The 15,312-nt window shown below is 41.8% G+C and overlaps 1 protein-coding gene across 8 annotated transcripts in view; it reads left to right on the top strand.

Annotated features, from left to right (window-relative positions):
- The window catches only part of C7H10orf90 (chromosome 7 C10orf90 homolog), a 112,349-nt gene that overhangs the window by 80,125 nt on the left and 16,912 nt on the right, over nucleotides 1–15,312 (top strand). For 6 of the 8 annotated variants that reach the window (XM_039546830.1, XM_039546829.1, XM_039546836.1 and 3 more), the window contains 3 exons: nucleotides 4,790–5,083; nucleotides 7,248–7,441; nucleotides 8,509–8,710. In XM_039546830.1, coding sequence (XP_039402764.1) covers nucleotides 4,790–5,083; nucleotides 7,248–7,441; nucleotides 8,509–8,710 — 690 coding nt within the window. Of the gene's footprint in view, nucleotides 1–4,789; nucleotides 5,084–7,247; nucleotides 7,442–8,508; nucleotides 8,745–15,312 lie in introns of all 8 variants that reach the window. The other 2 variants (XR_005601187.1, XM_039546834.1) reach the window with 2 other exon arrangements.

The raw sequence follows: 15,312 nt of genomic DNA, 5'->3' as shown, positions 1-15,312 counted from the left end.
GGATGATACAGTTTAATCTATTCTAGTGCAGGACAAGGTCACTTTCTTTTAGTTACAAGCAAATACTCAGCAAATAAAAATAAAAAAGCACACGACAGTGAAAAATATGTGCATTTTACTGTCATCAAGAAACTAGTCACATTTGAAAACCTACCATCAATTTGACAGAACAGTTCTAACCTTTTCCCTCTTTTTGTTACAAGGCTGGGTTTTGGAGTGGTACTTTCATCAAGTGCTTATTTGAAAAATGATCTGCTCTACTCTGCTTTTTGCATCAGGAGGCAGAAATAACTTTTGTTGCAGTTTAATTAATGGCTCTTGCATTTTCTTTTTTAGTTCATTTATTTATAACTAGGATAAATATTTTTAGCAAATTTTATTAATGGCAGTCATTCTGCTTTCTCTTTCTGGGGGCTTTGTTCTCGTGTGTTTCCCAAAGCATTACACTTTAATGTCTTTGTTCATTGGTTTTAAAGTCTTTCTTCAGCTGGGATAATAGAAAAAACATCTCTGTCTGCTCAGCCAGTGGCAATTCTAGCTGTTCTCAGAGGGGTATATATATCTCCAGTTTGTTGCTTGGGGAGTTAGATATACAACTCCAGATAGACTTAATGAGAGTTACATGCTTAATTCCCCACACAGTACATGGAAAATATACCCAGAATGTGAAGAGTGAGACTCTGTGATCTCAGCTTTAAGCATCTTTGCCTTTTTCTTTTTTTAATGCATTATTTCATCTGCATACATTAGCTAAAATAATTGACAGCTGGTTTGCATTTTTTTCATCTTCTGAGTCTGTGTCTGCTTTTTTTCTAGGGAAGGGCTGTGTTTGGCTGCATCTTTTGAACTGAAAGACTAGCTAATTCATAATGTGGGGAGAGGGATTTGCCAGACCGGCTCTGTTCTTAACCTGATTGCTTTATGTGTTAGCCAAGAACAAGGTGCATTAAGGTCCATTGTCCTTAATTACAAAAATGCCCACTGTGAGTTATCATATTTAGATATTTACATTTGTACAAGTACTGAGAAAAAAAAACTGGGTGCGAGGGGATATGGATTTACAGGGGGGTTCTGGGTGCAATGGTAATGGGACTCTGAGGGGGCCCAGGTGAAGGTGGTTGGGGTTCAGTGTAGGGGGGTCTGGGTATGAGGGAGATAGAGCTTGGCAGGGGGGTCTGTGTGGGGGGCTCAATAGGGGGACCAGATGCTGGGGGAGTGGGGTTCAGTGGGGCAGGGATCCAGATGCAGCTGGCTGGGGCTCGGTGGGGTGGGGATCTGGGTGCAGGTGACTCACTGGGGTGGTCCAGGCACAGGGGAGTGGGGCTCATCAGGGGGTTCTGAGTGGGCGGGGGGTGAGGCTCAGCGGAAGGGTCTGGATATGAGGGGGTCTGGATGCATGGGGGTTGGGCAAATGGGGATGCAGCTCCCTGTACAGGGATCGCTCCCCCTGTAGCTGAGGAGCGATGGGTTTAGGAAGCGGGGGGAGGGAGAGTTTGCAGAGCTTCCTGCAGCTAGGGGAGAAATCTGTGGGTGGGTCTGACCCAGATGCTGTGCAGGGGAAGAGGAAGTCCCGTCCTCCCCAGCCCAGCCAGGACTAGCAGCTGAGCCCAGCGCAGGGTAGGAGCCACCAGCCGGGTCTTCCCCTGTCCTGCCTCCTGCTTCACAATGATTTATCTTTCTGCTGGCTGCCCTGGGTACCCGAAACATACTGCTGATGAGGGTCACATGACTGCTCTTGTGGCCTCCCTTTGCTTCCCCTTCAGAAAGTCATTTTTCTGTGGGGAAGCAAAGAAATCTGGGGGGGTGGGGGAGAGGAGGGAGAGGCATAAATTCTGTGCATGCTCAGTGGTGCAGAATTCCCTTAGGAGTACTTTGTGTAGAGACTCCTTCTGCCTCTTTATGCTACCTGCAGCTTCCCTATTACTGTCCTTTCCTCCTCTGCTCCTGCACTTCCTTTCCCTCCATCCATCATTCCGAGTCTGTTCAAGGTGGTCTTTTATGCTTCTTCCCAGAGGTGATCTCTGCTGCCCTTCACCACTCAGCGTCCCCACCAGTCTGTCTCTGTATCCAAAAATTTTCCTGGTGGGGGACAGGATTACTGCCTGCAAATATTTGAAGGAATGTAAACACTAAGGAGGAAGATACGTTTTTCAGGAAGGATGGTCTAAATGGCTAGGGGCTTACTCTGGAATTTGGGATATGTGGGTTCAGTTCCCTGCTCTACCTCAGACTTTGTGCAAATCACTTAATCTCTCTGTGCCTCAGTTCCCAATCTTAAAAAAAAACAAAACAAAAAACCCGGGGATAATAGTTCTTGTCTACCTCACAGAGGTGTTGTGAGGATAAATACATTAAAGACTGAGGTGCTCAGATATTAAGATAGATGGGGAGAAGGGAGAGACAAATTTAGGAGTAATGGGATGAAATGAAAAGGACAATACAAGTTGAATATCAGAATAATCTTTTTTTTTTTAAAATGAGGTATATGTGGCTGCGGAGTCTCCCAAGGGAAATGATAGAAGTTGTGTTGCATGGGACAAATAACTAGACTGAACAAAACACTAGGAACAATTCTGCATTGCAAGGGAATGGACTAGATGACCTACAAGATCTTTTCTGTCCTTTTACTACTTTGATGCTCCTGCAGAAATAAGATGACACATAAGAAAATATGGACCAATCAGGTCATTATATAAATGTACAGCAGGTCTACTTCCACATAGAAAAATAGATTTCTTATTTAATCACTTGTGTACAGGTTAAACAAGGGCAACGTGGTTTGGAAACGTAAGACTACCACCTCTCCCCGAACCTTCACTTATCCATAATCTGTTAGAGATGGGGCAGAGCCCAACATGTCCCTGATCAGTCATCACTTACCTCATGGCAGATTTTATTCAGGGATGGAGTGTAGGGGGGAAATTAATCCTCTGTCATTTGTGTCTTCTCTTCAGGAACAACTAGGTAACCTATATAATCCTCTGGCTTCTGGTGTCTTCAGTGGGAACTGACCAGGCAGCCCATCCCTTGGCGTAGTGCCATGTGATACAGCTAGTCTTACATCCCCCTATCCCAAGAAAGCAGGGAAAGGTCTACTTAGAGAGAGTTGGGATTTATTGGAAAAGGGGTAGTACTGGGGCTGGAAAGACAAAGGGTCACATGGCCAGTATTTCTAAATGTGATTTCCACAACACATCAGCATCTTGTTAAATATACTTCTATATGTTACAGACAGAAGACAATAAAATTCCTGTCTCTTACTTTTGGCCTGAGTCAGGTTTTTCTCTCCCGTTCCTGCCCCCACACTACCTAAGTCTCCAGTCTGCCTTCCCTCTCAGATTTGTTCTCCAAATATTAGATTAATCCAGGTCATTTTCATCCCCCTCAAATCCTCAGGTCCTGGTCCAACTTCCTATTTCGGATCACCAGCAGGCAATATATGCACATCACTAACAATATAAGGCCAGAACCATGCTGATGAGTGCACGGCCGTAAAATTGCACACCTCACAGAAATATAGGGACCAGTTCATGGGGACTTAAAATAACTCTCACCTAACTGATCCCCCCCCCCCGATCTTGATGCCCTTTTTCCATGCTGCTCCTAATGCTTGGAATTCCTCTCTCTCCTCATTCAAATTCCTCCTCAGAGCACTCTTCTCCTGAGATTTAAGCTGTTGTTCTGTAAAGTGTGTGTTTCTATACACATATGTTGTTTGTCTGCTTAGACTGTAAGACCCTTGTGTCAGGGACCATTACGACCCTGAAATTTTGGGTAAGACAGAGCACATTGTCCTAGTCAATAAATAATAATGCTGGACTGACTCATGGTTCTCCTGCTGCTGCAACAGGGTTCTGGTACTGCAATGGCTGTGCTCCTGGCAGCAGCAGTTTTAGGTTGGAGAGAATCAAAAGGGAAAATGCACTGTATGCAAGTTACTCTTTCTGCTACTGGTGCCTGCTGCAGCTTTGTGTGGTGATGGAACATGGCAATATTCCTTTAATTCTGGGACTTCCAAGGTAATAGTCCAGCTATATAGGGCAGTACTGAAGCAATTAAAGTTCTGGTCCTCAACCTCTAACTACTTAGGCTATGCCAGTCATCATGGATCTCACATCTCATCACCACCACCATTGCTGCTGCGGTTCTTACTATGACTATGCATTCAACCATCTCTCTTGACCAATTCTGCCCAGCCCAGAATGCATTAGCGGTGAGAAAGAAGCAAAAGAAAGTCAAATAGCAGCTGTGTGTCTGGAGTAGCCTTACACTGACCCTTTCCAAAATATCTCAGTAGAACATATGTGTGATTTAGATCAACAGTCTATCTGTTATGGAGAATAGCCTTTGTAATATTTCTTCTTCACTGTTTTAAGACACACAGATAACATTGCATTCCAAACAATCTGCATCCCAGTGGCAGTAATGCATTGGTATTTGTATCAGATCTGAAGTTTCTAATTTATAATTGCAGGCAGTTGTATTAAGAATAAGGAGAACATGCTGAAAAGCAATTTATGGAATAGGGAACTGAGGAAGCTAATGATCTCACATATTGCTTTCTTATGGCCATGGTACATCAGCCCTGTTCTAAAGTTATATAGTGATATTAATTAATTTTATTTTATTAATTAATGAATTATTAATTTAATGAAAACATTACACGTGAAGTAGCAAACTGCATTAAAAAGAATCTTGCAAAAATATTGTTTTCAGCAGCTGTCAGTGTGAAATGGGCTCTTTTTGCCTGGTGTGTCTTCCATTTGCTTTTACTTCATTTTTTTTATAGGACTGCAAACTTTTTCTGGAAGCCACAGGAGGCAGTACACTAAAGACAAGTATAATGCAACTGCTCCTGCTTCCCTTATGGAGCAAGCTCCCAAAAATGAATTCAGGGCTGATGTTGGTGGCTCTTTGAAAGACAGAGATCCATCCAAAGGCACTTCAAAGTCCAAAGAGATTCGAGCACAAAGCTTTCTGAAACCAAAAATCTCTGTGTCTGATTGTGTATGTGATATAAAGGCCTTATCAAAAACTGCACTGGAAGAAAATGATGTCCACAGGAAAAATCAGTTCCCAAAAGGTAAGCTGTAAATCTCGTCTTGGATCTTAGGAATGCAATTTCAGTGTTAAAATGAGGTCAGACTTAAAGGTATAAGTGAAATAATACAAAGCCTATCCATAGTTGTCTAGTTTTCAATACTGGCTAAGAGTTATTTGGTGACAGGTCACTTCACATAATTGATTTGTATAAACACTATACATTGCCGAGGTCTTCAGAGACCAAAAAGGAAAAGAAAAAGGCAATGCCTTTATAAATAGATTACACACAAAAAAAACCCCTACTTTAAAAATGTTAAGATATAGAGTCAAGCACTGAAAAGGAAATGCCAGAATTCAGGTTGCCCTTGCAATCTTGATTTGGCCTTCTTGTTTTAATTACATGATCACATACTGTTCTTTCCCCAGGACCCTTGCCTCATTCAGCATGCAATCTCAGCATGGAAACTGCATCGAAAATTTCAGCCCAATGTAGCTGAAGTCTGACAAAAGGTATAAGCAACTGAAAATAGGGTTTTGTAATGGAAAGTGTTGGGCAACCTTAACTATATGCAGCACTACCTGCCCCGCCTAAAATACTGCCATCTTACATAATATATCTATGTATTTTCATGTCATTACATTAAAACACATTTTTCTTAGGCTTCAGTTCCTGCACAAAGGTTTTACCTCCATACACATTCATATGTCTATAACTGAGATGACCCCAAGAGGCCAAAATCACCCTGGGAGAGACACCAGAGTTGAATTTGGCTCTAATATCTATTGGTTTCTAAGAAATTACTCCAGGGATGATTTGGCCCAAGGCACTATGAACAAATATACTGGTTTTGCTATGATAGTAGCAATTCAGCCTATTTTTCCTTATAATTTATGACTGAATAAAACTATAGTATATAACACCTGTTTAATTGACAGAGGACACAATTTTCAAATATCAGTACCTAAAGTTAAATCCATTTTAATCCACCGACTAAAAGTGACCTGGTTTTGCAGATGTGCTGAACATTCACAAATCCCATTGAAGCAATAGGCGATTAGCATCTTTGAAAATATGACCACTTTATTTAGGGGCTTAACTTCAGGTACATCAGTTTCAAAATTTTGCCCAAAAGAAATAAAGTAAACAACTAATATGAGAGGGGAAATGCATCTGAAATTTTTTTAAGACATCTGTGTCTAATAACTTAGATAATTTTGATTTTTTTTAAAGTACAGTATAATGTTTACAGTATGTCACGAGGGAAAATATGTTCAGTTTACTGCAACCAATCAATTGAAGCAAACAGAAATGGGCTTTATTTCCAGATATAAAAATCCCAGAAATCATATTATTTGGCATGAGAGATGCAGTTAGTGTTCCTGTTTTAGAGTTGTGCATATGGGGATTGTTCAGTAGTTAATTTGTTATTCTGGATTAATTCTACATTTTAAATCAGATGCTTCTCAATTGTTTTGAAAAGGTGTCTTTTGCATTTTGGGCACAGGTCTTCTCTTGGGTCTATGTTATGCAGGAAATATTGATTATAAAAGAGCAATAGAGTATGGTCATAAATAAGGAAAATCTTCTTACAAGTCTGATTACAGAACCTATTGGATTAAGTACAGTTATATTGAATTGCTGTACTGTGTTTTACCTTTTCTTTATTAGCATTTCATATAATCACACCAAAATAGGCCTAATGAATGCCCAGGAACAATAGAAAGAAGGAAAACTAATATATTAGAAATTAAAAAGCAATACGAATTCTCATTAAAGCCTCAGTTTGGCCAGAGACAAGTGATATGTGATTAAGTTCCACAGCAGTTTATTATTTTCCATTATCAGTGCAATAATTTTAAACGGTCTCAAAGTCTGTGAGTTGCAGTGCAATGATATTGCTTTACATAAAGTCAGTGTATTATGGAGGTATCTTGCTTTTCAGGAAGCAAACACCAAACAGATCTAAATATCAAAATGGTATATTTACACTTAATTGTGAAGATTTGCTTAATGTGAAAGATACTTCTGTGTCACAGGGCAGTGACTAGCACCTATGATCAGGCCTGATCTATTCTGCTTAATGAGGCCTATTATTAACATCTTGGCATTCTTATTTCAGAAATTGCCTTCCATGTCTAATGATGTGCAGAACCCAATCAAAAATTAACCGTGCACCCTTAATGAACTTTTAAATCTCTCTAAGGTGATTACAAATTCAGTGGTTCAGTTGACAAAATAAAGGATTGTAGGAAGAGTGACAAACAAGAGACGGCCAGCAGGGTAACAACCTCCGCAGCTCACTCACCAGATGTTACTCATGAGAAACAAGAAGCATTCACACAGCCAGAAATCTATGCTGAGCCTGAGAAAATTCCATCCAGCCTATTGACTCTAAGGGTAAAATATCAAATGTTTCTCTGCTGTTAATTCTGGGACTGATTTTTCATGAGTGCTGGTTCCTTCCTGGGAACTCACCAAGGGCAGAAGCTCAGAGTTAGTTTTGTGTTCCTTTTTCACTTTTGTGTTTGTCACTTGCATCTGCTGTTGAATTATTCACAGGACCAGTTTGTCTGACTGCAAAAGAGACGCAGTGCAACTGGTTGTATCTAGAACAAATGCCATTTCCACAGCTTCAGAAGCCAATAGAATGATGATAAGAGCTGGGAGCTCAGTGTTCAGAAAGTCACAGTTTCCATATGCTCTAGAACTGCTCCTCAACCCTTCGGGAGCCTGGGGATAATTTACACAAATCCTAAAATGACACTACTCAAGCACAGCTCTTAGCAGGAATTATTAGTATATGCTGGCTATAATGTAAATTTTTATTGGCATTCAGGAAGATGCAGTTCTTGGGCAAAGGTAGCAGCCACGGCAGGAGGGGAAACGGAATGAACTCCCGCCCAGACTCCCACCAGGCCCTGAAAACGGAGGGATTTGCTGCTGTCTCATCTGTTGCAATGAGTTACACCAGCCCCCTCTCCCCCATGACTCACTCTCATTGGTTGAGCAGGGCTGCTTAGGCCATGGTGCTTCCGAAACACGTCACTGCAGTTTATTTGCTTGCGTATCATCTGTGAATGAGTTTTCAAGAAGATTTAAATATAAGGAAAGTTTGTGAGCTGCTAGTGACAAGCTATTTCTGAGCTGTTGTGTTTTTTTGAGAAACATTGGACAAAAAGTCAGAATCTTAAATCACGATAATTTTGTAAAAATCTGAAACTCAAAAACAGTTTAATACATTTACTTCAAATTTGGCAGGAATATTCCCCTTTGCCTTTAGAATAAATTTGTCAATATTCAAGCCAAATCAGTTTTCCAAGCTAAAGTTAGAGGGGAGCAAATACAGGGCTGGAAGATGGTTGTTACCTTAACTGTTGAGATGCATTGACTTCTCCATGATAATCCTTTACTAAACCATACTTGATGGGCGTCTCAATGTTGTGTGTTTTGACTGTTTCGTTTAGGAGGCTCTGGAAGTCCATAAACCTCAGTTTATTTCTCGTTCACAAGAACGGTTGAAAAAACTTGAACACATGGCACAACTGAGGAAAACCCAGCAGAATGACACTCCAGAAAAGCAAGAAGGAGCTCTTCTTCCTCGAAAACTTTCCTCAACATCCATTTCTAACAAAAAGAAGCAATATACCGTTCCTCACCCTCTCAGTGGTAAGATGAATTGTGATTGTTGCATCAACATCAGGTTTGTAACTGGATTTGAAATCTTGGTACGAATGCAGTATTTCTACATTAACTTTAGTGAGAATCAGACCCACTGTTGTTGTTACACAAGTGTCAACATGCCAACCTCTATACTAATGTTCTAAACAGAAGCTGTGCTAGGATGCAGAGGGAGAGAGAGAGAGAGGACAGTTTTAGTGACAGTGACACAGATTTTCAAAGTTATTTAGGCACCTAACTCCCATTGAAATCACCTGTGACCTTATCAAAACTTTGGAAATTAACCAGTTATGAGGTTACATCCGTATATCATGGTGCTACTCAGATGCTACAGAGATGAGCACATGAGAGACAGACTGCTGTAGCAATACACCTTAAAACTGGCCACTTTCCTAAGAATAAACCGGGATATGCAAGAGAAGTGGAGAGGTGGTTAGCCCTAGTGAGTAACATACTGAATTGTTTTGGTGTGGTGTACAGTAGCTGTATGCCTGATAGACCTTCTCATTGCTCAGATCACAGAGGTGTCCAGATAAATTACATCAAACCACATTACTTAAAACTATTACTTTTGGACTTTCTTAGCTTCATCATCCATGTTTTTCTTTATTAATACCATTCACAAAAGAAAAGTGTGTGCTTAAATATCAGATTTATTTACATGGATAGCATTCCTCTTTAGATTTTATTTTTAAGTTCAGTTAAAGCTGCAGGCTTCTGAAACCACAGCTTTGTACTAAAAAACCAAAACAACGGAAGGCCTCATTAAACAAGTACGCAATAAGAAGCTTGTCTTCAGCTATTCTGCTGACAAAGCATTAAAAAGCAAAAATGAATTGTTTTTCTGACATGCTAAATTAGCTAGTAGACCACATGCTTGAATGATCTCTTACTGTAGTATTCATGCCACTGTTTTGAAAGGGACTCTGTTTTCTTTTAAAGTTATAGTTGGACCAGTAGGGTTGGCAGCAGAGACTCAGGTATGTAATCTCCAGTCCTCTGCTCCCCAGCTACTGAATACCAAACTCATTCCAGGAATGACATGCTTGATACTCAAATGGTGTGGCAGGGAGGAAATTAGACGTTTCCTCCCAATTGCTTATGAATGAGAGGCCTTGGAAGAGATGGCAAGTTCTGGTTCTCCAACAAGAGGCAAAATCCTGCACTGAGAATTAGCAGGGGGGTTAATTCAAGTTTTGACGGCATAGTGGGGAGATGAAAATCCCAGAAAGATAGTTGCAAGGTGCTCACTCGTTCAGTCCCAGATTGGCAGAAACCTTAGGGGGATTTGAGTTTCATCTGAACACAGCTGCCACTGAAGTTTTCACCTTGCAGGCCAAGCAGAAATTAGTAGACTTCCATGGCTCAGCTTCCTCTCCTCTCCCCCTGCCGTCTCTTGGTAGTTGGAGTATTGAACTGTGCTCAGACTCCAGATGCCTTAGTTGCACAACAACATAGCTTTAAAACAAAATCTAGGGTGTTCTATAATTTTCCAGGTTACATCCATTCTATCTCAGTCCCAGGTTAGTTAGTGCTAATGCATTTTGGATCATTGCTTTGGGGAATTCTAATTCTTGGTGCTATTTGATCTATAGTCTAATACAGGCCATTCTACCTTGGCTGTAAAAGTGGAATATAGATTATTGCTTTACAGTTCAATAGGTGTAAAAACAAAAGCCAAAGAATACTTTAAAAAGGTGAATAAAATTCATTTCCCCATCCAATTAATCAGATTCATGTATTTACTTGTAGCGAAATCCTGACCCCATTGAAGTCAATGGCAAAACTCCCAGAAATTCACTCTTGGAGATTGTAATGTCATAAACCTACTGGTTTTCCAGTCCAAGGAAGGCAGGGAGGCAAGACCTGGATTTCTAATGTAAAAAACAAGAAGGAAATACATGGCTGTGGCTGTATGGGTTTTTATTTGGTTGGCTGGTTCTTGGGGAGGTGGTATTTGGATGGTATTGGAGGGGAACACAGGATGGGGGATATCAGGTTTTTGTCATACATCTTAGAGAAGAAGCAAAAAAAAAAAAGACACAATTCGAAGTTTTTCCCTTTGTTGGGACATGTTTAAGGCCCCCAAGTCCAACTATACAAAGATTTTCTGAAATAGAGGTAAAATTTTTCATTTTTTTCTCCTTGAATGATTATTAAATATTAATTTATATGCTTGTTCAATGAGAAAAACATATTTTTAAAATGCATTCATTAATGGCTCAAGTAAATGGCTGTTTCCATCTCTTTATGGTTAGTTATTAAAGATAAATGTGTCTAAAGAGGAGCTTTTGTTCCCATAACTCATCTGCCACAACTTGTTACTCATAGAAAGTCTCATTGAATTTTCAATTTGTTATCTTATCATTTTTATCATGACAGAAATAGTAATATATATCCCATAGTAAATTAACTTATGGATAAATTGTAAATTTTAGGTGTCTGACTAAGCATAAATATGGAGGCTACAGTTAAGAAATGGTTTACTAAATTGGTAATGACCAAGTACAACTTTTAAAAAACGACTCTATTTACTTATTCAATTAAACACAACCACAACAAAAAAGAGAAATTGGGAAGTATATAAATATACTGAGCATACTTAATTTGTACTGAGTCATGACCATGAGCATTTTGAACCTTCTACTGATGGTGGCTATTATGCAGAGCCTACTGTCATTAATGGTATTAGTAGTGCAGGCAGAGGCCTTTCTAGTAATAGGCAAACTTTGCAGCAGACTTCTGGGAGAAGCAGCACAGCAGACTGGTCTGTTGGAGGAGATAGATTGGGGTGGGGTGAATTACAGAACACTCTAACTGGTCAGTGTGGACCTGGCTGGCACTAACAAAAAGGTGCCTGCTGATATAGTCCACAGGACTACATCAATGCATACTAGATACCTTCCAGTTCACCGCAGACCCAATCTTGCTCCTATTGGCAGGAGGGGAGAGAGCTGCCGACTAACCCCCTTAGCTCAGTTTAAGCTCCACAGTTTGCTACCTGTTTGCAAGCACCAAGCTCCTCATACCACTGGCTGGGAGGGACAGCGGGTCCCAGTGGAGGGGAGTAATATTAACAGGGAGCGGAGTTCCCACCAGTGGCCGCAGATGCAAAAGCCTAGACTCTGAGGTGGTAACACCTGTTACTCAGGAGCGATTCATTGCATGGAGGGCAGTGGGGTGTGTGTCTGAGAATGAAGATGAATGTGTGTGCAAGGTTGTGTGTGTTCAGGCACGTGTGTGTAAAATCCATCCAAAAGCAAATGCCCTGCGCAGGTGGCTGGGGGTGGGAACTATCCCCGATGTGGACCTGGGGCTCTTGCTGACTCCATACTGCCAGGGCCCCACCAATGAATATTTTATTTTAAAATAAAGATTTTAATTCCTGGTGACTATGGCGGAGTGCTGAATGCTGCATGAGACAGAGCCTGCCAGCTAGACTGGGGAATCCCAGCTCCCCTTCCAGCTTCTCCACCTACCCCTTTTGCCATGCAGCTTCCCTATACTTCCCTTCCTTCCCCTGCCTCTCTCCTGTCACCTCCACCCCCTCACTCCTCACCTTGTGATCACTCCTTGCTCACCCATTCATCCCAGGTGGCTAGTGCTGCCAGGTCCCCAGCCGGCAAATGCCTGCACAGCACCTCATACCCCCTAGAATCAAACATGCTGCCAACCAGGCATGCCAGTGTTCCCAGCGTACGGAGCCCAGGCTGCTGAGGGCCAGCTGTGGAACAAGTTGAAAGTTAAGGCTGACTGTCATCAGAGCCTGCAAGCGTGGGCATGGCCACCCGTGTGCTGAGAGCTAGTCTATCCCTTCCCTCAGCCCGAGCCTGAGTTGGTGACCAGCTGAGCTGACTGGAGTGAGTGACTGGGGCAGGGAAGGCATCTCCAGGACCAGCCCGACTACAGGGGGTGTATATAGCAGGCAGAGACCAAGGCCAGGGCAACCCCCCCATGGACCTAGCAGGCTATCTGGGGGGTTGGGATGGAAAGAAGGGCTACTAGGGGAAGGCGGGTGGTCCAGGAGTTGGTTGGAGGGGCTGTGCAAGGCAATGTGTCTCAGTGATGAATCCTGACCCCACTGAGCCTAAACCACCAGAGGGCGGGAGTGTGATCCTTGCTGGTAAACTGTTCCTCAAAGCAGGCAGTAAGGGGGTCAGCCTGGCTCAGAGTCTTCAGCTCCACTGTCATTTGGCAGAGCCCCCAAATTCTGATCACTCCAGCCCCCCACTCAGTCCTAGGTCCAGCGCTGGGCAGAGCTGAGAGCAGAGATGGCTGCCTCTTTGCACCCCACACAGGAGCGTGGGCCAATTGTTCTAAGTGGGAGCAGCCTGCAGTGCACATCCCTGCTGATAAATTATATAACAACTCAACTCAGAATTAAGTATGCTTGTGTTGAAGGACTAAGCCAGCTGTACACTCCAGAGCATGGGAGCAGAGCCTCTCAGTGAGACCGCATTGGTAATGAATTACGGAGTGCAGCCTGCATTGGTAACAAATGGCCCCAGATTCCAGCAGGCTGTCAGAGTGTGTGTGTGTGTGTGTGTGTGTTGGAGGGCGGGGGGGCTGGTTCCATTCCACACTTCTGTTCCACGGCTGTGTTGCAATAAGGTTTGATAGTCTGCACTGGGCAGAGGAGCAGCACACTGAAGGGCATCAGCTTGTCTTGAGTGGCCTTTGAGTGCACTTATTTAGCATGCATCTGAATGCTTATTTAGAAGGTTGTGGAAGAGTTATTGTCCTACTTTAGTACTATATAATCTAGTAGATGTATCTGAAAGTTTAAAGTTTTGCTTTTAAAACAATTTGAGGCTTTTTAAGGATATTTAATACAATATTAAAATAAACATGGTAATGGATCTGTAGACAGCTTTGGAGATTTGGACCAATTCACATTCATTTTAGTGGGAAATGGCATCTGTATCCCCTAGGTAGCTTCAGAAATCCCAGCTGTAGTCTCCAACACAGTTCTCTCATGCTGTTGGAAAATGATGTCACTTTGCAACAGAATGCCTGGCAGTCAGTCAGCTCAGAAAAGGTGACATCGTATGACTAACACATAAAGCTGGCTTTCCCCTTTACATGCTCGTGTGCCTAAGGCCAACCCAAAATGCAAGCTGCTCAGATAACAGTAAATTATCTTCGTTACCTGCAAAACATCACACAGAAATCTGATCCTACGTAAAGAATAATATACTCTGGCAATGGGAATATGTAATTCCCATTAGGTCTTGACAGGTAAGTAAGGGATGAAGAATTTCCCAATTATTTTGTATTATAATGTAAATGTGCTTGCTTCAGATTGTAAACTCACTTTAGGGTTGTAAGCTCATTGGGGGCAAGGATTGTCATTTACTATATCTTCGTATGGCACCCACCACCATAGGAACCTATATATTCTGTTAAGAAGCTGGGATCTTAAAGTGTTTTTTTGTTTGTCTGGTTTTGTTGTTGTTTTACCAATGCACTGAATTTCCCTTTTAGTGCACAAGTCCTTCTTTGGACAGCTGTTCCATTCTTTTATATTAGCACTAGCTGCTCCATTAGGATAACAAAGGCAGTAGCCTTGTAACATCCCTTCCATTCTCTCTGATGCTACAGCCTTTAAGCTTCTTCCCCGCAATATCACTGGAAATGAGAATGAATATCCTAATGACAAAATTCCGGACCTTGGTAGCCCTGAACTGTGAAACAGGTTAAATTAGTATCCATGCAAGTGTTCATTACCCTGAAGTCCATAGGGCACTTAGCAAGGGCAGTGCCATTATCAGGCACTAAGAACTATTGGAATAAAGAAAACAACATGGCAAGGGTTAAACAGCTAATTCTTAACCTCTAAACTAGCATCTTCTGGGGCCATTTTCACAACAGCTGAGGGAAAACTGCAGGGACTCTGCCAAATCCGGCTTGTCTGCACGTTTCTTGGTCTCTGGGGAGCAGTATGTTCTTTCAAAACAATAGACATAAAAACAGCATTAGAAAAACAGAGAACCCTAGAGAATAGAATGATGAGATGGAAACCAGGTTAAAGCATATACTATGCTTTTAATAGGGTCCATAGACTTCAGAGTATGCTCTTTTGATTGCCTCTTTAGCCTGAGAATGATTTAAGCTCTTTCCCCCTTTCCTGGGGTCTTTGTAACCATGTCAAACACACAGCTCCTTTTCAGCATATCATCAGTGGTAATTCATGCATTTGCCAGCAACAGTTTTTGTAAGGGCAACTTGACTAGCAGACATGACTTCCACTGGCCAGGACATAAGTGACCCTGGTGACAGGTTCTGAAACTCTCTAGCTGGGCAGCACAGCATCCTTATTATACTCCTGGACTACTTACAGTGAGTAAACTTGCGGGTGTTACCCTATGACTGGAGGATTGCTAGCATAGTTCCTATTTTTAAGAAAGGGGGAAAACGTGATGCGGGAAACTACAGGCCTGTTACTTTGCTCTTGGTTGTATGCAAGGTCTTGAAACAAATTTTGAAAGAGAAAGTAGTTAAAGACAGAGGTAATTGGAATAAAATACATCATGGTTTTACAAAACGTAGATGATTCCAGACCAACCTGATATCCTACTTTGAGATAACTG

The sequence above is a fragment of the Mauremys reevesii genome, linkage group 7, assembly GCF_016161935.1.
Source record: "Mauremys reevesii isolate NIE-2019 linkage group 7, ASM1616193v1, whole genome shotgun sequence".
NCBI classification, from domain to species: domain Eukaryota; kingdom Metazoa; phylum Chordata; order Testudines; family Geoemydidae; genus Mauremys; species Mauremys reevesii.
The sequence above is the reverse complement of the archived record's forward strand: the minus strand, read 5'-3'. Positions and strand labels throughout refer to the sequence as shown.